Raw genomic sequence first — 25,061 nt, forward strand, 5'->3', positions numbered from 1 at the left:
AGAATACAGGCTATTGTCAGTAGACTACCGCAGCTGAAGGGAGGAGGAGTCTCCTGACGCAGAAGGAACTCATGGGTGAGTCTCGAGTGGTCGATGTGTAGTCGGCACAACACAATGGCATCATTCCAAGAGCCCTGGAAAGATGAATGCCACTGCTTCTCGTGTCCCCTTGCAAGTGCAAAAGCATAACCAAACGTGTTGTTAACTTTCAATCCATCAATGTAAATGCATACCGAATTAGAGTAATCGTGGAGGATTGAATGAAACAGGTGTCAGAGAAGGATAGGATCTGCATCCTTCTTGGGGCCACAAAAGAGGTACATCTGTATCACAGGACAGGGTACAGACAACAGGGGGTGTTGAGAGGAAGCTCTAGAAACGCAGACTAAATGAGGCTGTGGGGTATTGAGTTGGATGCCAGCTGGTCTACCCAGTTTTGGCCAATGAGCAAACAGTCTGAACTGTTGGTAATAGAACAGAGTTGAGGGACGTGGGTGAGTAGGGATGTGATAAATGGTGACCGTGTAATTTGTCAAGAGCTGTTGTCGTCCAACCCACAGTGGTAGGACACTGGCTTCCACCAGGAGGCTGTCAACAAGACTCATACAGAAGGCCCCCATTGCCAACAGCACATCAATGTGGTGAACAGGATCCAGCAAGCTCAGTACAGATGGTGCTGCCAACCCATATGCAACACATCCCTAGTCGAAGCCTGATAAAATCAGTACTTTGTAAAATCTCAGGATAACTCTGCAGTTCACGCTCCACGAGGAGTTACTAAGAAAATAGAGAGCATTTATATTCTTCATGCAAGCTGTCAGTGACACATAGCAGCCAGTTAGCTTGTTGCCAAATAAAATGCTAAGGAATTGAAAAATTTCAATAACTTCAAGTAACTGGTCACCAAGGTAAATTTCTGGGTGTGGATACGTGACAGAGCAAGCTGGGATAATTTTAATTCCCCTTTTTTTGCCATCTGGCTTCTTAAAATTTATTTTTTTCCATGTCTGACAAATTACCATTAACAAATGTGAGTATAATCTGCATTTTCATGAAAGGGAAAGGTTGGCCCTCAGTTTTAAAGAATATAAAACCAAATCTAATTTTGTGCTTACTTTTATGTATGTAATTGATTTTCTAATTTATTTCATCTATTCCTAGTTAGTATCTTTTGTTATAAGATGAAATCAGTAATTGTTTCTTAACTTAAATTCTATTGTTGACTTATAAACAAATATAAATTCTGTACTCATTATAAACACTTGGAGGAACAACTAAACGTATTCTTAAAGGATCCATTTGGTTCTATTCGAAAACATGTTAGCAAAGCGAGCTCTTAATTAATTCCAAAGTAATGTTCAGTTTCATCAAAAGTACTGTCTGAGCAACTATATTTGTTAACTCCATGATTTAAACAAATAATATGGCTTAACCCTTATAGTAGACAAAACTGTTAAAAAAAGACACAATTTTTTGACGTATGCAGTTAATTGAATGAGTTAAGTTTTAATTGTAATTTCTGTAAATTACACATCAAACAATGAGTATTTTCAGTGCCTATTGTGAGGATATATAAGGGCCCGATTTTTGGTCTCAAAACAGTCAGTTCACAGCTGAATTTCAGACAAGAAACTCATAATGGTTAGATCAATAACAATGTATCAAATTAACAATTAAATAAGTGTAACACAATTAAGCCATGTGTTAAAACAATGACAGTGTCTGTTCCATACATACCTTTTTATTCTTCAAGAGCTGTGAAATGTATGGTTAGGCTTTTACTGCTCGTAGATGTTCAACAGTAAATCATTGTAGCAGTATGTGGATGTTTGTCTGCAAACTATTAATGAGGCTTTTCGAAAGTTAAACAATAGTGCACTGCCCATATAATTGTGTATTATTGGGGGGGGGGGGGGGTTGTGAACAGTAAAAGTAAAGAACTGTGAAATGCAAATGTGCACCTGTTGGCTACATCATCTAAAATAGTCAGTGTTTGACTTCCACCCCCAATTTTTCAGCTAGTATAGCAACGCAGTACATCGGCACCGAGTACCAATAACGAGAAAATAAAGCAGGCGAACATCACAGGTGCACAGTCCAGAGTGCATAGCTTATGATTTTGCAGGCACAGTATAGGCAAAGATCATCCACATACACTGACAGAGAGACAGTGGGGGCCCACTGCATTTACAATACCATTGATGGCAATAGCGAACAGCATTATGCTCACAACCGATCCCTGAGTGACTCCTGTTTCCTGAACATATTGGTTGCTGACAGTTGATCGTATATGGATCCACGAAAGTCGGATTCTGGGTGCAAATAGGTGAACTATTCTGGGAGCGCTGGCAGAAGTAGAGCTGTGGTTACAGGTTGAGTAACTCGGCTGGTAGAGCAGTTGCCCGTGAAAGGCAAAGGTCCTGAGTTAGGTATGACACAAAGTTTTAATCTGCCAGGACGTTTCACATCAGCGCACACTCTGCTGTAGAGTGAAAACTTCCTTCTGGAAACAACCCCAAGCTGTGGCAAAGCCATGTCTCTACAACATCCTTTCATCCAGGAGTGCTAGTTCAGCAAGTTTTGCAGGAGAGCTTCTGTGTAATTTGGAAGGTCGAAGACAAGGTACTGGTGGAAGCAGAGGTTCAGGGATGGGTCGGGAGTCTTGCTTGGGTAGCTCAGTTGGCAGAGCACCTGCTTGTGAACGACAAAGATCCTGAGTTCAAATCTCGGTCCGGCACACAATTTTAGTCTGACAGGAAATTTTAATAATAATGTCGCCGGGCAATTGAGAGGGAAACTCTTCTTCCCACCAAATACAATTAAAAAGCCCACAAATATGTTTCATGCTGTTGACACAAAGATGTTTGAGCATTTGGCTGTGGATTTTGTCGGGTCCAGGGGCCTTATCTCGACACCCTGCCAATGTGCTGCAAAGTTCCCATTCACTAATAGGGATGTTGTATGACAGAGAGCTGGGTGCATGGAAGGACAACAGGGGTCACTCAGTAAGGTGCTTCCAGGACAGGAAAGGAGCATGGTTATTACTGCAAGTGGACACTTCAGCGAAGTGTGCCACAAAACATTCAGCAATTACATTGGGATCAGTGCAGAAGTGACCACTGACAAGGATGCCAGAAACTGCTGTGGGTGGTGGATGGCCACAAATGTAGCGGAGTTTAGTCCATACTTGGAACGATGGGGTGTGGGATTACACAGATGATACATATTGCTCCCAATACTCTTGCTTCCTTTTTTTAATTAAAAAATCACATTTTTGCTAAATTATCCACAGAGGGATAGCACTTGTGCCGTTGAAGCACCGTTCAATACTCTCTGATCACTGTGGCTATATCTTCAGATCACTATGGCATGGGCCCGCCAGTCAGCTTTCTGAAGCAACCAATGTGGACCACGTTCCAGATGCATGCGAGTGGAAAGGGAGAGAACTATAGGAAAATGGTCACTGTCACAAAGATTGCCACGGATGTGCCACTAAATCAGGGGCAAGACACTCGGTTGCAGGTTGTGAGATCAATAGTTGAGTATGTTCCGTGAGCTGCACTGAAGTCTGTTGCAGTTCCAGTTTTTATTAGGCAGATGTACAATTCCGAAAGGAGGCATTCTATTACTCGGCCTCTGTGAGACATTGTGTCGCCACCCAACAGAAGATTATGGGCATTAAAGAACCCCAATAAGAGGAAGGAGGGAGGTAGCTGTTCCACTAACTCTTAACAGCTTGTGATATTGGAAAGGTCTGTCTGCAGGTAGATAACATTACATATTTTCATCCGAACTGACAAGTAGACACCGATGGCCATGACCACTAGTGCAGTGGTAAGGGGCACCTGCTCACTGAAAGTATCGCGGTGTATGAGGGTACAGACACCACTGGATGCTCTCTTGAAATAAACACAGTTGGTACACTAGGGTTATTTTCAGAGGATGGACATGTGTTGCTGTAAACCATGTTTCCTGAAGTGCTATGCCAATTAAATGATGGAGTTTGGTCAGATGGCAATAGTAGCCATTACAGTTACACTGAAGGAGAGCTGGAGTCAGGTCTGAGAAAGTAGTCAACGGAAAAGATGGGTGTGATTACTTTGCTACCAGGCCATAGTTCAGCTGATTGTGTAATCCATCATCAGTACGCATAGGCTTGACCTCTGCAGGGATGGGGAGCGGAACACCTGAAGTCTCAGAAAGTAGTTTATCTTTTTGCTTATCCTTCTTATCCTAGTGAGCCTTCAATTTCTGTGTACTTTTTCTCATTTTATCTTCCGTGAGTGAATAGGACTGTACTTTTAGTCGGCCTGCAGCCTGTGGCTGCTGGTTCCTGAGAGAAGCACCTTGGCAGGTGTCCTCATCCCTGACAATGTGAGACGATGGAGTGGGAACCACAATGTTATAGGTGTTGGGGGTGAAGGAGCTGACATTCCCTCCTCCAACTGTAGCGCAAGCTCTGGAATACAACAGGGGCCAGGTGGTGTCAAGCGGGGCCTTATCATGTGAGGTATAGACTGTGACACAACAGTTGCATAATTTGAGACCGTATCAACTGGATGAAGTCTTTCAGTCGGAGGAAGACTTTCAAATTTTTTTCTTTGCATCTTGATAAGACAGGCAGTCAAGTTTTTTATACTCTAGGATTTTCTTCTCCCTCATGGACAATGAGCATTGAGATGAACAGGGAGGTGTAGTTCCAGGCAGTTGAAACTTTGAGGGCGTTTGTCACAAGGGTTGCTCTCATGGGACATCCATCCACATGCCCTACAGATATCCTCATCTGAACAGAGAGGGAACATGTGTCTGAAACTTTGACACTTAAAACATCTCATTGGAGGAGGAAAATAAGGCCTGACATCACGCCTATAAATCATGACCCTAACCTCTTCAGGCAAAATGTTTCCTTCAAAGGCAAGGATAAAAGCTCCAGTGTCCACTTTATTATCCTTGGGTCCCCTCTGGACTGGGCAAACTAAATAGACTCCACGCCACACCAGATTAGTATGCAGCTCTCCACCAATTTGTAATTTTAGGTCGTGATGGAAGATAAAACCATAAATTTTATTGAGCTTGTTATGAGGAGAAATTGTGACTTGTGTGTTTCATATCTTGACAGAGGCTTGAAGTGCCTGTGATTGGTTGGCGCACAATATTTTGGTCAGGAAACATCCCATTCTCTCATCTTCCTTATTTCAGCAACCTATCAAAACTGATCTTTAATATTTTCAGCCAAAAAAGGTGACTTCATTGTAATGAAAGATCCACCACCAGCTCAGGAACAAAACAAGAACTCAGCAAACTGTTCACTTCCATTTCTCTTTACCTGGTTCTCATCTTAAGGCATGGTCAAAGACAGAAATGCCAGAGGGTTGTAAACTCTGCATCAATATGGCTGCTCCTGGCCATTGTTAAGTTTGATCTTTTTCACTGTGGATATCCACCCTGATGCCATTCACTTGAATTGGACACTCTCCCCATGGGCCACCCAGCCAAGGCAAAGGTATCTGGCACAGTAGCCGCTGCCCATAGTCCTTGTACCCCTAAGTGAATAGGTACCCACTCCTTGGCTGTCACAGCGAGGTTACACCTCAGGCACCGACTGGGCAATTGCTGCATCGTCAGGGGCTACCAGCAAGAGGTACAGGAGAGCAGCACCCCATCACGACAGACTGGCTACTGTGTTGGATTTCAGGTGCTAAGACAGACCCACTTGATTGGTAGGTATAAACGATAACAGTGCACAGTGGTGAGTTGATGTATCACAGAAAGGCTTCTTTCCCCAAACGGCCTGCACTTCTGTAAAATTTGGCAAGTGGTGGTCAAACCCACAATGGGGATTAGATTGGTAAAAGCCAAAAAAGGTGTTTAAAAAAAATCGAAAAGAGTGAAAACCTTTAGAAGTCCAAAGAATAGCCAAAACAGCAAGGTAACAATGTGACGAAATAAAAATATTCCTACTAGTCACCTCTAACGACAGCAAGGATGGTTGCGGGTCTATCCTAGTCCCTGACACCACAGGGAGGAGTATTGCCGAAAAGATATATATCAAAGTATGAGACACTATCCTAATTGTCGGAACTACTAGTTGCTTCCTTGGGGAGGAGAGGACAGTTATCGGAAGGTAAAAAAGAAAGGGCAGACGTCTCATACCTCAGACGTCTTATGGTGTGTGGCAAGATCAGAATGATTGCTATATTGTTGGCAATATGAAATTATTGATTCACAAGTTTAATTTCCATTGCAGGCCAGTTTACTGGACACTGAATGCTATTTTGTGCAACTATGTCACTGATACTTGAAAACAGACGGGATCTATCAAAGGAAAGAGACAGACATAACCAGCATCCAGAATCAAATTCACTTGTAAGTAGCAGCATGTCACCAACAAGACCTTAAAATCTACAGAATTATTGACAATATGATTAATAAAGTATGCTGAACAACACAAGCTGGGTGGGTAATTGGAAAGATATTTTTTATCATGTAATGGAATCCCAGGTCTTAGTTCTGCCACAGTACAAAGTCACATCAAGTGTTTGGTAATTAATCGCATTCACCCAGATGACCAGGCAAGGCAACGTATGATCTCCCTGACACAGTACTGTGTGTCACACAGAGAACCCATGTACATCACAAACATATTCAACCAAGTAAAAATACCGTGCAAGTTATGTCATAAAACTGCAGTGATTAGCTGAAAAGTGGAGGCTTTCAACTGGTTTTCCATGTGAGGGAAAGCTATATTTCTTTCAAACAAAGAATTACGTATTTTACTATACAAAACTTTCCATTTTATTATGAAAAACTTCCATGAAATCTTTTGAAATCTATAACCAATACGTGAAAATAAAATCCAGGACACCCACTGAAACTGCCTTTTTAATAAGGCAAAACACTTCTGGATGCATACATAAAACCTTAAAAAAACTAATGTGTAGTATGCAAAAGGTAATTTTTTTTTTTGTAAACTACAACAATTTATATACAGCTGCTGCAAAAAATGGCCATCACAAGAAACTTAAAATACTGCAATCCACCTGAAGATGATGGTATGACCACTGAAATGCATAGTGATGTTTAAAATTAAAATGCAACTGAAGCAGTATAACAATAACTGTTTGAGAACTTCAGTATCTTTTTCAAGAATTCCCATCTAAGTTCCCCGAACATTTCTGTTGTTACACTTTAATACAGGTTGTATTTACCTGGTACAATTATAGCAGTGTGTGTCTGCATTTGTTTGATTACTGTGGCACCCATTTCATCATTTAGGTAGTTCTGCTTCATTACAATGAATAACGACCCCTACAGCTTAAATATCATTACAGTTACAACAGTCTCAACTGAACAGGAGGTAAGTTCTGCCAAATATACACTGATGCAGAGATGTAAACAATAATAAGTAAATAAAAATAGTGAATTATTCAGAAAAATAATTTAAGAATTCCTGATATCTTACAAACTGTCTCACACTGAAAACAAAATAAGAAACCATATCTTAATCCAGTAACTTACTTTTATCATAAATTGGGTCTGAGACAACTGGTGGCAGCTGAAAGGTGAACTTCCCACGTTCACTGCCTTCTAGGAACACTTGGAAGCATAATCGGACAGCATTAAGATCTATGCTTGTTGGTTGACTTCTATGTGCAAATCCCGCTGTAAGTAAATATATGTATTAATTAACAAATAAATGTGTTAATTAACAGAACAAAATCTCTGTAAAATGTTAGTTGAAAGAGCACAACAGTTACCTCATATGTTTTAATGAATGTAATTTTTTATGTAATAATATTGACTGAAGCTGCACAATACGAATATTTATTCACAGTCTTGTCTTACTAGTGGTAACCTTCAACAACAAAACAACTGACAGTATGGTCCACTTTATGGGAAATTGATGATGCATTGCAATATTGCAAGGTCGAAAAATAACTTAAAAACCGAAGTTTTTTTCTGTTTTACAAGAATCCATATCTACCATATCAAGGCAGACTGCAAAATTTGGCCTTCCTGTCACATGCAACTGATCTTGATATTTCTACCAAACCACTGAAAGAACTCACTAAATAGTATAAGCACTGAGTTACCATCAGGCAGTCAGAGAAGAAGGGAAACTTTGCTACCTTTTGGACAAATCCTTTAACAAGCTATTGTACATGAGTTTTCATTCTTTTTTGTGTGCCATAATAACTCCACCTTCCTACCATTCAATGATTGTGTCCTTTACTTCTATAATATTTATGTTCTGCCATGACTTTCCTTACATTACTGAAAGAAAACATGTACAAATTTACGATGAAACTGATGCATTCGGGAATAAACTGATATTGTGTGATGGCCAGGAAAAGAAGAAAAGCATGTAAACGATTATGACAGTGAAATATTCTGGCAGATTAAAAATGTGTGCCAGACCGAGACTCAAACTCTGGACCTTTGCCTTTCATGGACAAGTGCTCTACCATCTGAGCTACCTTAGCACGACTCACAGCCCGTCCTCACAGCTTTACTTCTGCCAGTAGGAAAGCTTCTGTAAAGTTTGGAAGGTAGGAGACAAGGTACTGGCAGAAGTAAAGCTGTGAGGACGGGCCATGAGTCATGCTTGGGTTGCTCAGATGATAGAGAACTCGCCCGCGAAAGGCAAAGGTTCTGAGTTCGAATCTCGGTCCGGCATACAGTTTTAATCTGACAGGAAGTTTCATATCAGCGCACACTCTGCTGCAGAGTGAAAATCTCATTCTGGATTATGAGAGTGATGAAATATGACTCAGTCTCAAACTGTAAGGTTTTGCCAAAAGGCAACATTTTTACAATCAGTCATTGATATGGAATGACATTTTCATTCTGCAGCAAAGCGTGCACTGATATGAAAATTCCTGGCAGATTAAAACTATGTGCCAGACCAAGTCTCAGGACCATTGTTTTTCACAGGCAACTGCTCTACCAACTGAGGCAGCCAAGCACAACTCACGACTCGCCCTCACAGCTCTATTTCTGCCAGTGTCTCAGGTAATGGCAGAAGAAAAGCTGTGATGATGGGTCGTCAGTCGTGCTTAGGTAGCTCAGTTGGTGGAACGCTTGCCTGTGAAAGGCAAAGATCTTGAGTTAAAGAGTCTCAATCTGACATGCAGTTTTAATCTTACAGGGTGTTTGAGTTGTTGACATTTCACATATTGGAAATGGAAGAAAAGAATTGCAATTTAACATGAGGCAGTGAAGTAGACTTATCAATACTTCTAGTGTGTAAGATTTTTAGAGTAACAGATGCAAGAAATGCATCTTTGTAACATTAAAAAAGTAATACAGGACTCCAAAGAGTACAATATATTTGTAATTAAAGGTTTTCATTTTTTATATGTGTATAACGATTCCCTATTTAGTTCTGCGGGGTAGTAAGCCTAGAGTCACTGACTGATTACAAATACAAGTCAATAAGAGGGTCTACTGAGAGAATACAATTGTAAAACTTACTACAGTAAAAGAGACTTATGACCAGAAGACTTTCTGTGGCTTGTTGGGAGAGGGAGGGGGGGGGGGGGGTTTGTACATTTGAGATGAACATATATATATATATATATATATATATATATATATATATATATATATGAATGGAATACAATGTCTGCTGGAGTAAATTTTATGCAGTTGCATTTGGCAGATGATTGTTACACCCTATGCTTCCTGTTGCAGCATGGAAGTAATTGGATATGATTGCCAGCAATATTCTGGGAAGTGAACTGCATTTCCATACAGTTTTCTTAATGACATTATTATTTAAAATAATGTTCCAGAAATTATTCCACTGATGGCCAAGAAGAAATACCACTGAGGAAATCTGATGAGGCATTTAGGAATGTAAACAGGCTATAAGAAACAAAGAAACTTTTATGTGAGGCAAACACATAATGTAAATTTCTGTATGACATATAAATGTAGATATGAACAGGAAACCTACTAAATCAAAACAGGAAACAAACTATGAATTTAGCCCTATGTGGAGAAAAAAACTGGGTGAACATGTGAATGCACTTTGTAAAGAAAATTCAACATGTGCTAAGGCCATTGAACATTAGCATAATTGTGTAATATTTTAAGCCATGGTAAAACAGTCTCAATTAGCACTATACCACTTCACTCAGTCTTAAGCTGATACAATGGTGCGTCATCAGAAACAGGAAGAAAGATGAAAAATAAATAAAAAAGAAGGCAATATGGATGAAATCTTATTGGAAATGATAGTTCACTGTTTTAATTATGCCCCTCTCCCCCAAGAAGCAGCTGAAACTCACAACTACCCAGGTTGCAAGAAGATTATCATCACTGCTAAGTCATAATTATCTCTAAAGATGAGACAGAAATGGGCGTCAATTTTTTACTTTCTGCCATTATGGAGAAATGATGAGTTTCTCGCTATTTATTTAACACTTCAGGCCTATTTACAATAGTTATTATTAAAACTGAAGATAGATCTGAGAATGTCTGCAAAACTTACTGCGAAAAGGATCCACACGAATCTCTTCCCTAGTTTTGAGAGCTTCGTCAATATCCTTCTTCTTGACACACTGGATGCCTAGGTTGGAGAAAGAGGCAGTCATGTTGTCAGGTGATATCTCCACTGTGCACACACCTCGCTTGCAGCCTTCCTTGCCAACCAAATTGTGCGGGTGTGGGCGGTATGGAGGATCCTTTGTCACACAGGACACTACCACAACAGCACGACCCTTGTAACCTTCCACCTTGAAAACAAAGAACATAAGTTACCTGTAATATCAGGTTTGACAGCAGCCTTTGACAAGACACACAGTAAAATTAATCTCATCACACCAAAACCAGATGGCTCACAAAGATCAGAAGATGCTATGACAAAATAGCAGAAACTAGCTAGGAATCTCTCATGGGGAAACAATGACGTATCACAAGTCTCTTGTGTATTTTGGGGAGTCAACACACAATTCATTCTTGTAATATTTATCAAGCATATTTCTACACCTCACCAAGAATACTTATTAAAGTTATGGTGTTGCTCAAAAAAATTCTGAGACTGGTCTTATTACAGGTGAATAAGTGGCATCAATACAGTAAATATGGTGGCAGCTGGAACTAACAACTGTAAACATCAGATGTGCATTTGACCAGTCAGTTGTGAGCAACATGCAATCACACTGTGTCAATATTGCTGGGTCACAAATTGCAAAGGAAACAACATATCAAAATTAAGTGTTCAAGACATTTTCCACAATGTTTTGAAGTAGAGAAAATTGTGTGCAATGTTTGTACTGCACACCTTGACAACTGAACTCAAACAATGACTGTGGACATGGATAATTCTTTTACAATGACAAAGTGAAGAAATTCACACGAAGGATCAACACTTTGAAGTCAAAACTGACATTTAAGTCAATTTGAAGTGCTAGTTGAACAACATCCCCAAGAAGGACTTTTCTGTCAGTTTCACATGGTGTGTACTCTAGTGGAGCAAGACTGTGTAGAACATCTGAAGCATTAAAATCACCGTCTTAACTTTTCTATATTTTTTTATTAATTCAAGCCTCAATTTTTATTTATTTATTTATTTTTTACGAAGGGGTTTGTGACTAAGTTTTCAGAAACTCGTTTATTTTATTATTTTCTTTTGTTCAGTATGCCATAAGATGTGAAATTTGAAATTATAATGGAAATGACAATGACAACAACAATAAAAAGGAGAGGTTGTAAGAAGACAAAAAAAAACCAGTAGTGCATGAAGTAGAAGAAAAGATATGTCAAAAAAGGGGAGAAAGAATCTGGATGTGACTGAATGCTGCTCCACTGTTTGGCATAAAGAAAAAGCTACCCAAGTATACTGCGGAGAAGCTATACCAATGTTAACTTAAACGCTTCAAACTGCTCTTGGCTGCAGTGTGGGACTGTGGTGTGTGTGTGTGTGTGTGTGTGTGTGTGTGTGTGTGTGTGTGTGTGTAGATTGTACCTGACAAGTAGGACTGAAATAAGATTCCATGGACAGAAGATTTAGTGTTGTGCAGAGATATAGCTGGGGACTTTGAATGTTTGGGCTCAGGAATTAATTATGGAAAATGCTAAGTCTTCGAAAAGTAAGTTGAAATTTTAAGGAGTTTACCAAATAAAACTGTTAAAAAAGTCTAGTTGCATCCATCTTAAAAGAGCATAAAAGGTTATGTTCATCATGTAGATAGGAAAAATTCCTTGTAACTGAATGATTATTTTGTTTCTAACAAAACATGTTTCACATATTCATACTAGACATCATCCGTGGTGCCCAGTTTTCTATTCTTTTCCTGTATCCATGGGTTCCTCTGCATACACTAGATGCACACACCACATGTTAACAACTGACTGTAGTTCACATTTATACAATTCACTATACCTAACTCTTCCAGTTGCATTCTAAGCAAGATCACATTCATTGCAAATTAGCAGATCTTTTAACAGAAAATATAAGGGAACCAGCAGCACATAAAGGCAAATCCTAATGGTTATTTGAGTCAGGTGACACACTGACATTAGATCAAATCCAGAAATCAGAAAGACAGCATTAGGATATTAATTTTAGATAGATTCCCTGTTCATCTTATAATAAAAGGGGCAAAAGTGAAATCAACTTCCTTCATCAGGAAAGAAACTGATGTTACTTGTATGTCTGAATGCCACACAACCACAGGGATACAAAATTTTAAAGTAAGTTGTTGTTAAGTTAGCTGCATATTCATGAAGAGCCAAGATGAATAAAGGAGGAGTTGTTACATCCATAAAAAAATTGTTATAAATACAAAAATGTAAGAAATAAATAAATTATGTTTTGATCAGGGTATGGAAGCAAGTGCTTGTGAATTACTACTGGGAAATGTAATATTTGTGTTTGTTATAGTATACAGGTCTCTGCTGGCTGAAAATTGTCTTGAAAAAATTTGGTGAATTATTGTGACCTTTGTAAGACAGCATGAAGGAATTACTAATTTGTGGCGTTAATGTAAATTTCTCGAAGCAATCTGACAGGAAAAATGATCTAGAGGTCCTTCTAGCCACTTATAATTTGGTATCAGTCACATCTATCCATCAATAAATGGATTCTCGTATCACAATATTGAATGTAACAATGCCCATCATTAAGAAAAACTGGGGTCACTATAGGTATCAGAGTCATTTCACAACAAAAAAATAACTTGTACAAAATGGCTACAACAAGCAGTCATCCAGGAACACTTTCTTATTATAAACAGCACAGTACAATATTTTTTTTAAAAAAAAAGTTGTAAAAATATCAAGGAGCATGCACATCTTGTCTGACACTGACAGATCAGATAATAAAATATAATCGACATGTAATACCGTGAAAACAGAGACAGACAAAAAAAGTCATAAAATACGATATTATTTCTGTTAAAGAGAATGGGAACATTGTGAAAGACAGTTCACGTGTAGAAGATATTTTTCATAACTACTTTCTAAAAATATGTGAGAAATTTGGGACAAATAGTTGAAAAGAGAAAGCAAAGCACTAAATTTAAGAAACAATACAGAGGATATTTAGTGAATAGACAATTCATCTGACATACCCATCTGAAATAGGGAAGATCATCATAACTCTAAAATGGAAAAGTTCACCTGGGATGGATAATATCTCCAACAAGACATTAAAAAGTTGTGGCCCTTATATGTAATGTTCTAGTCATGTAACACATCATTAACACTATTTGTTTTCCCAGCAAGACTGAAATTTGCCATTGTTAGGTCTCTCTTTAAAAAGGGTCAACTCCATAGATATCAATAACTACCGCTCAGTGTCATACTTATATCATGGACTGTGGTCATACATGTGTGAGTTGTGTTTGTGTGAATCTGTGTGTGTTAAGGCCTTGTTGGCCGAAAACTCAGTTTCTGCCATTCTTTTCGTTGTGCCTCTCTGCGACTTAGCATCTCCACTGTATGGTGAGTAGCAACTATTCTTTTCATAATATTGTTACATTCCATCCTCGATTTTCCACTGTTTGATTTTACATCTTTTCTAAAATTTCTGAGAAGGTAATGTACTCCATGGATGTCACCCACCTGGGTAGTAATGGGATACTTAATCAATCATAGTTTGGATTTCAAAAGGGTCATTCTACTAAGTCAGCTATTTAGTCATTCACTGAACATATAATACAATTTTTGAATGATAAAATATTGCAGACTGGGATCTTTTGTGACTTACAGAAGGCATTTCACTATGTCAATGATAATATCCTATTAGAGAAGTTAATGACTATGTAAATAAAACAGAAAGAAACTTCCACATGGGAAAAATATATTAAAAACAAAGATTCCAAGACTTACCAAGCGGGAAAGCGCCGGCAGACAGGCACATGAACAAAACACACAAACACACACACAGAATTACGAGCTTTCGCAACTGGCAGTTGCTTCGTCAGGAAAGAGGGAAGGAGAGGGAAAAATGAAAGGATGTGGGTTTTAAGGGAACCCACATCCTTTCATTTTTCCCTCTCCTTCCCTCTTTCCTGACGAAGCAACTGCCAGTTGCGAAAGCTCGTAATTCTGTGTGTGTGTTTGTGTGTTTTGTTCATGTGCCTGTCTGCCGGCGCTTTCCCGCTTGGTAAGTCTTGGAATCTTTGTTTTTAATATATTAGAGAAGTTAAGTATTTAAGGAATACATTGTTTAACAAATGCCTGGTTTAATTCTTATTTAAGACCAGAATGCAGCAAAATACTATAGGCTGTTTGAGTGATACAAAGAGGGATGTCACATCATCTGCATGGGGAGAAATTGCAATGGGAGTCCTACTGGTTGTGATCACTGACCCACTACTGATTTTGCTGTACATTAATGATCTGATGTTTAATTTGAATCAGAATGCAGAATTAGTCATTTTACTGTATATTGATAATTTTTACTTATGGACCATCTGACAGCAACTGAATAAAACACAATTTTAGTGCCATATGCGTTTTGCCTTTATTTTCTGCAAGGCATCATCAGTGGCCTGGTATATGTGCATATGTTAGCTATTTAATTTACATTTTTTTGTCACTGTGCCTATAGGTTATAAACAGTTCTGGTGATTGGTATTTCCTATTAAGTAGTAATGTCTTGAACTGTACTTACAGGTTGCGTGAACAATTTCTTACATACTACGCTCCTGCTGCATTTTTGGTGTTGTTCTTCTTCTTACGAAAACCAATTTGCGGTTTATTCCCCACATTCCACAGCACTATGAGAACTGAACACTTGTTTCAAAGCAATGTTTTGGTTTCTGTTGCCGACTGTCAAATGTTTTTGCCAAAGATCAAATGTTACTGCCAAACTTTCGAGTGTAATTATTGAAGTATCTGTGATCTGTTCGTGTACGCATTTGTGTGTGTGTTTTGGTGTGACATATATATATATTTTTTTTGTGCTGTGTGTGTATGTTTTTTTGTGTGGTATAGTTATTTTTTTTGGCTCTGTGTGTGTGTGTGTGTGTGTGTGTGTGTGTGTGTGTGTGCGCGCGCGCGCTCTCCCAGATGGTGTGAGGAAGAGTTTTTTTTTTTTTTTGTTTTGTTTTATGTTATCATTTCCTTTATAAAGTGTAGTAGGGAGTACGTGCTGGTGTGTGTGTGCTCATTTATCACATGTTTGTTTTCTGCTATGGCTTTCTGGATGTCGAAGTTTTCTTGCGTTTGTATAAAATGTTTGTCATGGTTCCTAATTCTCATTATCTTCATTTCTTGTTCCATGTTTGTAGGATGATGGTTATGGTGTTTTAAATGCTCTGCAAATGTGGAATGGTTTGTTTCATACTTCGAACGTCTGATATGTTCTTTGTATCTTGCTTCAAAATTCTTGCACGTCATGCCTATGTATACTGCATCACAACTTTGACATTCAAGTTTATATATTCCTGATTGTTGGAATTTGTCCCTGTTGGTAGCTGGCTGGCTTAGATGTAATTGGAGGGTTTGCCCAGGCTTATATGCTATTTTGAAGCCCTGTCTCTTTAGGATGTTTGCAACTCTGTGTGTTAGTTTGTGTGTGTGTAGGTCATGGTGTACCATCTGGTTCTTTTCTGTGTGGTGTTGTCATTGTGTGTGTGTTTGTTGAGTGTGTTTGTAAGTTTTCAGCTTGTGAGTTCTTTGTATTCTGGAAATGTTGTGTTTGTTCTGTATTTGTGTTTTTCTTTTTTGATTGAGCCTGTGTACCACATGTGTGTCATACCCGTTGTTCCTAGCTATTTGTATGATTGTACTCTTTTCTTGTTCATAGTTTCTCTTGCTGAGTGGGATTCTGTTTAATCTATGTAACATGTGTCTTAGTGCTGCAAGTTTCTGGCTGTGGGGGTAGTTGGATGTGTCAGAAGGTCCATAAGTAAAAATTACCAATATACCGTAATATTACATGCAACTGAGGAAGACAGGACTAAAAAAGTTGAAGAATTAGTCATGTTAGCAGATGATACAAGCACTGTTGTGACACTGAGCAAAGAAGCATCAACAGAGAAAACAGTGAATGATGTTTTTGTGAAAATTAATGAATGATTTTGCACAAATGGGCTAGATCTAAACTTTGAGAAAACATCCCGTTTTGTACTGTCAAAAACATCCTCCATGCAATGTATTTATCTAATATACCAAGAACAAATAATAAACAGGGTACAAAACTGTAAGTTATTAGGTGTACATATTAAAGAAAACTTAAGCCAAGCAATACCAAGGAAGAGGGGGGGGGGGGGTTTATACTATATGCCTACCTGATCAAAATATTTTTATCTAGACAGATACTTTGAATTTTAAAATTTTGAAAAAAAAATTTCTAATTAGATTATCTTCCAGATTCCATAAATGTTTTAAATTTTTCAGGTAAATAAAAAAAAAAAATGTCCTCACAACAGATGCGTCATTTCGTAATGAATATCATATTCAATATTTTCAGGTTTAGGAGCCAAGTTACACATTTCTTTACAACGTATGTTGTGAGTATAAGTCAATAACAATTAACAAAATACGTATTTTTTAATTTTTTTGCAGTGAGCATAAAGTATCCTCCCCCCCCCCCCCCCTCTTCCCAACCCTTCCCCACAATCAGTAGTATACACCATTGACAATGCATTGGTATTGCTAATAATGTGCTAAGAGATGTTTTCAGGTTATGAGCCCTACTTAGGTATTAGTAAAAAACGCACACACAGAAAATAGTCTCTTAGAACGATCTCACAATTAACTTATCCTTGCAAAGAATTCTAACGGTTAAATGATTGCCTTGTTCAGATACCCTAAATAGAATGATGAGAAGGATGAATAAGTAACAACTTTCAATGTAGTGAGGAACCTAAAAATTTTAGAAAGAGATCAGGACAACCTAAGTTTAACTTATTAGACACCAGTGAAATTAAATGCAGAAAGGCGGAAAAGATCTTTCGTCAGGAGACTATAACATAATATGACAACAGCAGCACCATCAGTTAATCTTGAAGTGAAGTAGAGTGATTATACAAGGACACTGAAGAACTGATAAAATATGCGGAGGGGGAACTAAATCTGGTTAAACATTTTTGTGCTACACTTCACTTATTTTAAAGTTCATTTCATCGTACTTTTATGATGACTATTATTACCTTGATCGTTGGGAAGGTCTTATTTTCTGACGTACTATTCACGCCAGGTATGCTCCCAGCTGAGCGTCCCTCACACTCATACCGGAAGCGAAGTGCCTTCGGTGCTGGCTGCTCGACAATTCTGACATATGCTGCCGCCTTTTGCGCATCCTCCATAGTGGCTGCCGCCACAGGACCGCCACCACCGCCACCACCATACATCCTACCACTACTGTCCACAAATTCAGGATCTGTTGTCTTGATGACTTCAACTGTACACAAGAAAACAATTAATAATACAAATTCCAGATTCCTACACTTTCTCATCATAAAAAATAAAAATGCGCAATAATCTAACATGCACAGAGCTATTTTTCATGTCACACAGTACAGCACACATATAAGAATATACGTAACCAGAGGGGGAAAAAAGGGGGGGGGGTGCGCTGGCCAAGTTAGAGGAATAAAAACAGTTGCTTAGGGAAGATGTCAGACCCTATGCCTACTTTACTGAGTTTTCTGCTTACAGTACAAGAATGTTCATCTCATGAATGTAAGCACTGACTAGTCATTCATACTTTCATTATTGCAACAACAAAGATTTTTTTATAAATGATATTCATGCAAGACGTATTTCAATTTAAGGGCCAACCCTGAGTCAAATAATTTTTGAGGCATTTTGCAAAACATGTGCATTTTACTTCAACAGCTGTTTTTGTTCCATACATGTCACATAATGCACATCCTCAATAAGTGTTATAACCTAAGTTGGAAAGAACACATACAAAATTTTGTGGGGAAGGCAGACCAAAGAATGCAATTTATTGTCAGAACACCTAGAAGATGCAACAGATCTACAAAAGAGATTGCCTACATTACAGTTGTCCGTCCTCTTTTCGAGTAATGCTGCGCGGCGTGGGATCCGTACCAGATAGGATTAATGGAGTATATCAAGAAAGTTCAAAGAAGAGCAGCACATTTTGTATTATCGAGAAATAGGGGAGAGAGTGACACAGACACAATACAGGATTTGGAGTGGACATCATTAAAACAAAGGTGTTTCACATTGTGGTGGGATCTTTTCACCAATATCACCAACATTCTCCTCTTAATATGAAATTATTTTGCTGGCGCCAACCTACATAGACAGAAACGATCCTCATTATAAAACAAGGGATATCACAGCTCACCGGGAAAAGTACAAGTGTTCGTTTTTTCCATGCCCTGTTCAAGAGTGGAATAACAGAGAATTATTTAGAAAGCGATTTGATGAACCATCTCCACTCAAGTATAATTTGCAAAGTATCCATGTAGCTTAAGCAATTACTGGATGGGGCACTGACAAATTCTGGATGAGATACAAACACTGGAATAAAAATTCACTGTTTTGCTTCAGAGCTGTCGTACCGTGGTCCCATGTCCCCAACTACTTCACAATGAGTATTTACTTCACTCCACTGCCCCAGAACATCAATCTGTATGTTAGGTCGTTTAATGCACTACTGTTGCTCTTGGATGATAATGTCAATCTGTAAACTAGATTGTTTTATGCGCTACTGTATAACACACAAGGAACAATGAAGACCAATCAGGTATATCTCTATTTGTTCCACCCACCTTTGTTTAATACTCTTACCACTACATAAATAAGAATCAATCAGAGCTGTTGTAGTATGCAAAATGCCTTTATAGCTTAGAAGTTAGCTTTCTCCTTTCTCTTCCTCAGCTACAGCTGATTTCTTTTTTTATTTGGTCATAACTACTTCCAAGACTAAAGCTAATCATCATACAGTCTTAAATACTGTAAGAGTCCACAGACATTACGGTTATGATAATGACAATTTCATAATGAGGCATTACAGCCTTGAAAGTAGTTACAACAAAACAAAGAAAGAGGTCAACTGGATCTGTGGAAGTTTCATTCACTATAATTATTTTTTTCTGATAAATGATAATGCAACCAGGAACACTTCACTATAGACTTTTTCTTTCAGTTTCTCCAGAGAAGTTGGATTACTGACATAAACGTTAGATTTGGCATATCCTGCAAAAGAAAAAATTCAAGGGGCTTATATCAGGACTGTGTAGCGGATAATTTTTACCATCCCTCCTGGAGATCAGTTTGCCACGGAAAATTTCATGAACTCACAATATTGATCCTGTGACTCTGTCTTGCTGAAACCATGTTCTTTGGCTATAAGCAGGACAGTTTTGCAAAAACTAGCACCAAAAAGTCAATTATCATCATCATATAAGATTCTGAATTCACTGTAACTGCAAGATCACACTTGTCCTCGAAAAACTACCAGCCAATTATTCCTCAAACCAACATCACAGCCCGTACAGTACCTTTTCACGAATGAAGGGGTTTCTCATGTTTCTGTTTATGATTCATTGCACTCCAGTAGCGGCAATTTTGCTTACTGACATGATCGTTCAGATGAAGATGAGCCTTGTCAGAAAAAAAGATTATCATAAATGAAGGGCACTCAGTCACACCATTAATGAACTGGAGCCTATGTCTGGATCCTGAGGCTTTAACACTTGCACAAATTGGTTGTTAAAAGGGTGCAGTTTAAGGTCTTTTTGCAGAATTTGGTGCAGTGATGATCTATGTACTTTTAAAGAACTTGCATGCTTGCAAATGGAGAGGTCAGGATCTTCACGAACAGACCAATTTACTATCTCCATAGATTCACCCATTCTTGACAACCTTGACTGCACAGATTCCGATTTGGCCAGTGTTGAACTGGTTATGCTATGGTTGTCGAATCACCATTTTTGTAAAATTCTCGCACACAGAACACATGATCTGCTCCCGAGAAGCACTCCATATCGACTGAGTTCCTGAAGGCCAAGCAATTGATGAACGCACCACATCCCCCACTCTCCCCCAATTTGTTGCGCATGCGCAGAAAGCTCTTCAAATATAAACTTTCTTTTGAGATACCCTATATACACAACCTGTCACATAGGCTACTTGGTGAAGTCTACTGTACAGTCTGTTAGAGGGCACATATTGTGACACAAAGGAAATCATATTTATTAATCGTCAAAAAATCTCTAAAATAACTTTGAGACATCAGTCCTGTAATTACAGAAACCACGAACATTAGCAATGATAGTGATCAAGTCTTTCATATGTTTTTAATTTTAAACAGAATAATACATAAACATTCACACTTGTTTATTTTCAAGGAAATTTTTTGTTTTCCTTTTTAATAAAGAACATTACAAAGCTTGAGTTTCTTCACTCTATTTCTGTCCAACACAAGCAGCTATAGAATTTACTGTCTTTCTTGCGACCTCAATAGATGGAAACTTCAAAATTCTTAGGTATCCATATTAATGAGAATTTAACCTGGAAAAGGCATATTTTGGAACACCTAAAACAACTCAGTTCAGCCACATTTGCACTTAGAATCACCGCAAATCTTAGGGAGAGACAATTCAGTAAGTTGATGTATTCTGCATATTTCCATTCAACATGGAATAATATCTTTAAGAAAGAAAGTATTCATTGCTCAAAAACATGCTGTAAGAATAATATATGGCAGGGGCGGACAAACGTTGCACGCGGCTCATGAGCGCACAACGCTGCATGTGTGCTGCTCGCATGCAATCGTCGACTGGGGCAGTGGTGACAGCCGGCAGGTTGCGGCAGTGTAGTACCAGGCTAAGCTGCGGACACTGATACGAAACCACCACTACATAGTGAACATTGCATTTCAAAAATTGGAAAATGCACAGTGAATCAAGGAAACGGAGAAGGGGAGATTTGCTATCTTTTAAAAAGGAATGGGAGAATCATTTTTTCTTTGTGCAAAAATGTGAAAATTCAAAATGTTTGATATATGGCAGTATTCTCGCTGGTCAACAGAAGTTTAGTATTGAATGCCATTATAATAAATTTAACGAGTACAATTTATTGTCAGATTCTGAGCAGATTGGGAAATTGACTGACCTTAAGAAGAGCGATCTCACGATACTAGAGGAATCTGACATAAGTTGCTGTTGTCACAAGAGACCTGCAACTTTCTTTCGTCATGACTCTCATCTAACTGATTTAACATTTTACGGAGTAGTTTTTTTTTTCAAATTTTCAGGATGTGCAAGTTATAAGATTGTGCTTAATAAAGCGAGAGCTGGAAAACCATTTGCTGAAGGTGAGTTCATAAAGGAGTGCATCAATGACGCTCCAGATTTACTTTGCCCACTGAATGCAAATCAGTTTCGAGCTATCACTCTTTCTCGGCGGACTGTAAGTCATTGTATAAGTGCCATGGCAGGGGACATTTACCATCAATTAAGGCAGGAGTATATTACATTTTCCATCGCACTTGATGAGTCAACATATACTTCAGACACCGCAAAATTTGTGATTTATATCCGCGGCGTGGACACTGCTCTGCACATAACGGAGGATTTTTAGATATGACATCTTTAAATAGCACGACCACCGGTGCGGACATCCTAAAAACCATTGAGGAAGCTGTCGATTCAGCTGGCTTAAAATGGGAACATTTGGTGTCTGTGACAACAGACGGAGCACATGCAATGAAAGGGGAACAAATGGGATTTGTTGGATTACTAAGAAAAAAGCCTCAGTGTACAGAAGAATCATTATACAGTGCCCTCTGCATTTTGCACCAAGAAGTACTCTGTGCAAAAGCAGGAAAACTGGGGGATGTCATGCACGTGGTTATTCGGGCAGTTAACCCTTTCGTGGTTGATGGGTCATATATATCCCACTAAGGTTGATGGGTCATATATGTCCCACTAACTTTGAGCGCCAGTTCAAGTGTTGGGATATATGTTACCCAGCTCTGCACGGTGCTGCCATCTAGGGACGACTGTACTGAACCTAAGAAAAAAATAGGGACTACACTGCAAAGGCAATAGAGAAGCGGTGACTACTTTTGTTGACTGGCGTGTATATATGGCCGATGCAACGAGACTTATTTGTGTCATTCTTCAGTTTTCATCATTTCTCACTTTCCGGCGATGTCTGAAGTAAGTAACTCATCTTATTATTAACTTAATAATCATTTTTTAGTACAAATACAGTGTGGAATGTACTGCTCAGTGACTGTACTATCTTATAATCAAAATAAAATTAGCAGACATTTTTTTAAAGATTAGCAAGACAATTGATTAATGGGTATTCATCCAGGAAAAAGAGGGGATCAATGCCCACTTTCCTCCCAGCAATGCAAGGAGTCTAGTGTGACAGATGACATCAGGCTCGTGAACGTAGGCAAACATGTACCGAAAGACAGTGGCACTAGGAAGTGATGCAGATTCTGCAGCACAAACTCTAAAGAGAAGAGAACAAAAGTTGTTTGCACTGCTTGTGGTGTACCACTCTGTGCCACACCATGTTTTTCCAAGTTTCATGGCATGTTAAGTTTTTTTAAGAATTGATCATGTATCATGAAAACTGAAATGTAATGAATAAAAACATTACATGCATGTATAATTTGTAGTTATTTTATTCTCTGCAAAATCCTGTTTATGGCTAAAAAAATAAAATTACAAAATCAGTCAGTCAGCAGAAAAGGTATCTTGCATTGGTTCATGGGACATGTGTGTCCCACTTCCTGTTGTGAAAAAATAGAGAACTTAAAAAATATTTTGGTGGTGAAAATATAATAACAGGACTGAAAAGAAACTGTTATCACCTTAAAATTTTAAAAATCTGTAAAAAATGAATTTTATCCATGAAAGGGTTAATCCACGGGCTTACACATAATTTCACACATATTTAGCTGAAATTGGTGAAGAGTATGGTGACATACAATACCACAGTGAAGGCCGCTGGCTTAGCCTCGGTAATGTACTCCAAAGATTTTTTGAGCTGAGTATACCAATAAATCAGTTTTTAAAGGACAAAGGATAGTACAATCCCAAGTTAGAAGATCCAAAGTGGGTTGCCGATCCTGCGTTTTTAGTGGATGTTACCGGACACATGAATGCATTGAACATAAGTTGCAAGGAGAAAATCAGCTAATTTGTGAAATGGCTGAAAAGGTGCAAGCTTCCACTAGCAAGCTTGAGCTGTGGGAATGACAGCTCTCGTCAGGGAACACACTGCATTACCCTACTCTGTCTACTGTGCGAGAACAGAATTGCAAAGAATATGTTTCCATACTTAGTGCAACAAAAGAGGAATTTCTCAAGTGATTTTGGGATATATAACATTTATCCCAAGCTTTTGAATGGTACTCGAGACCATTTTCTGTTTCTGTTGATTATATTCATCCCAAATTGCAAATAGAATTAATAGATCTACAGTGTAATTCTCGCCTGAGAGACAAGTTCCTTTTGGCAAGACATGTAATACTCTCTTATCAAGACTTTCCACAGCAAGAGTTTCCTCATCTCCATCGTGAAGCCGCGAAGATAATGTCAATGTCTGGCTCGACAAACATTTCTGAGAGATTTTTCTCTGTCATGAAAAATACGTCTTGGTTAAGAACAAACATCAATGATGAAAATTTACGTAACTGTTTGCGTTTGTCTGTATGTAGAAATTTTGTTCCAGGCATTAAACGTATTGTAAACTCCACCTGTGATAATTAAATAAAACGTATCTTAAGTAACAGATACTCTTTCAAAGCATGATTTCTTTCAAGCACTCCTACTAACCTTATGCCTTCATTCAATAAAGCAAGCTAGGGAAAAAAACACATTACAGAGGAAGGAGCCGAGAGACGGTATAGTGGGGAGGGGAGAGAAGCAGGTGGCCAGCTTGCCCCTGTGTGCACACGAGCAAGTGCACCGCACACGTGCAGGATTTCTGCCTGCCCCTGATATATGGTGTCCATCCAAGATCATCATGTAGACACCCGTTTAAGTATTAGGTATGTTGATCAGTGCTTAAAGGTATATTTAGTCCCTCATGAAGTTTGTTGTAAATAATACACTGCAGTTCAAAAGGAGCAGTGAGGTACATAATCACAATTCCAAAAGGAAAAATCACATTCATTATTCCAAATTAAGGTTGTGTTTAACAAAAAAGGGGGTGCACAATGTTGCAACTAACGTTTTTGATCATTTATGACCTGTGATGTAATCTGACAGGCAGCAAAGTAAAATTTGAAAATGAACTCATAAAATTTCTCCTTGACAACTCATCCTATTTTGTAGAAGAATTTCTATTATTGTAATGTGTAAATGGCAATGGATAGGAATTATTAACTCATGTTTATGTAATTAATAATAACAGTAATAATAATAATAATAATAACAACAACTTGCAAATGATCGGCATGCTGGCATATTTGTGATGTAAAATGACTTGTTCCCAAAGAATCCATGGAACATGAAACTAACTAAGCTTTGAGCGCTTTGGCAATTTCTCACCAGTCATCCTCATATTTCGTTTCTCAGGCATTTGTGCTGTGGATCTCCCGGATCACCAATAATATCTATATCCTTCCATCAACAATAAATATTACATTCTCTTCAGAC

General features: G+C 38.4%; 1 protein-coding gene across 8 annotated transcripts in view; it reads right to left on the reverse strand.

The window, feature by feature from the left end:
- Positions 1 to 25,061, reverse strand: part of LOC126278005 (embryonic polarity protein dorsal-like) — a 100,804-nt gene that overhangs the window by 71,524 nt on the left and 4,219 nt on the right. For all 8 annotated transcript variants that reach the window (XM_049977694.1, XM_049977699.1, XM_049977701.1 and 5 more), the window contains 3 exons: positions 17,610 to 17,860; positions 10,496 to 10,739; positions 7,519 to 7,662 (listed from right to left, as the gene is read on the reverse strand). In XM_049977694.1, coding sequence (XP_049833651.1) covers positions 7,519 to 7,662; positions 10,496 to 10,739; positions 17,610 to 17,860 — 639 coding nt within the window. The remainder of the gene's footprint in view (positions 1 to 7,518; positions 7,663 to 10,495; positions 10,740 to 17,609; positions 17,861 to 25,061) is intronic.

The sequence above is a fragment of the Schistocerca gregaria genome, chromosome 6 (assembly GCF_023897955.1).
Source record: "Schistocerca gregaria isolate iqSchGreg1 chromosome 6, iqSchGreg1.2, whole genome shotgun sequence".
Lineage (NCBI taxonomy): Eukaryota > Metazoa > Arthropoda > Insecta > Orthoptera > Acrididae > Schistocerca > Schistocerca gregaria.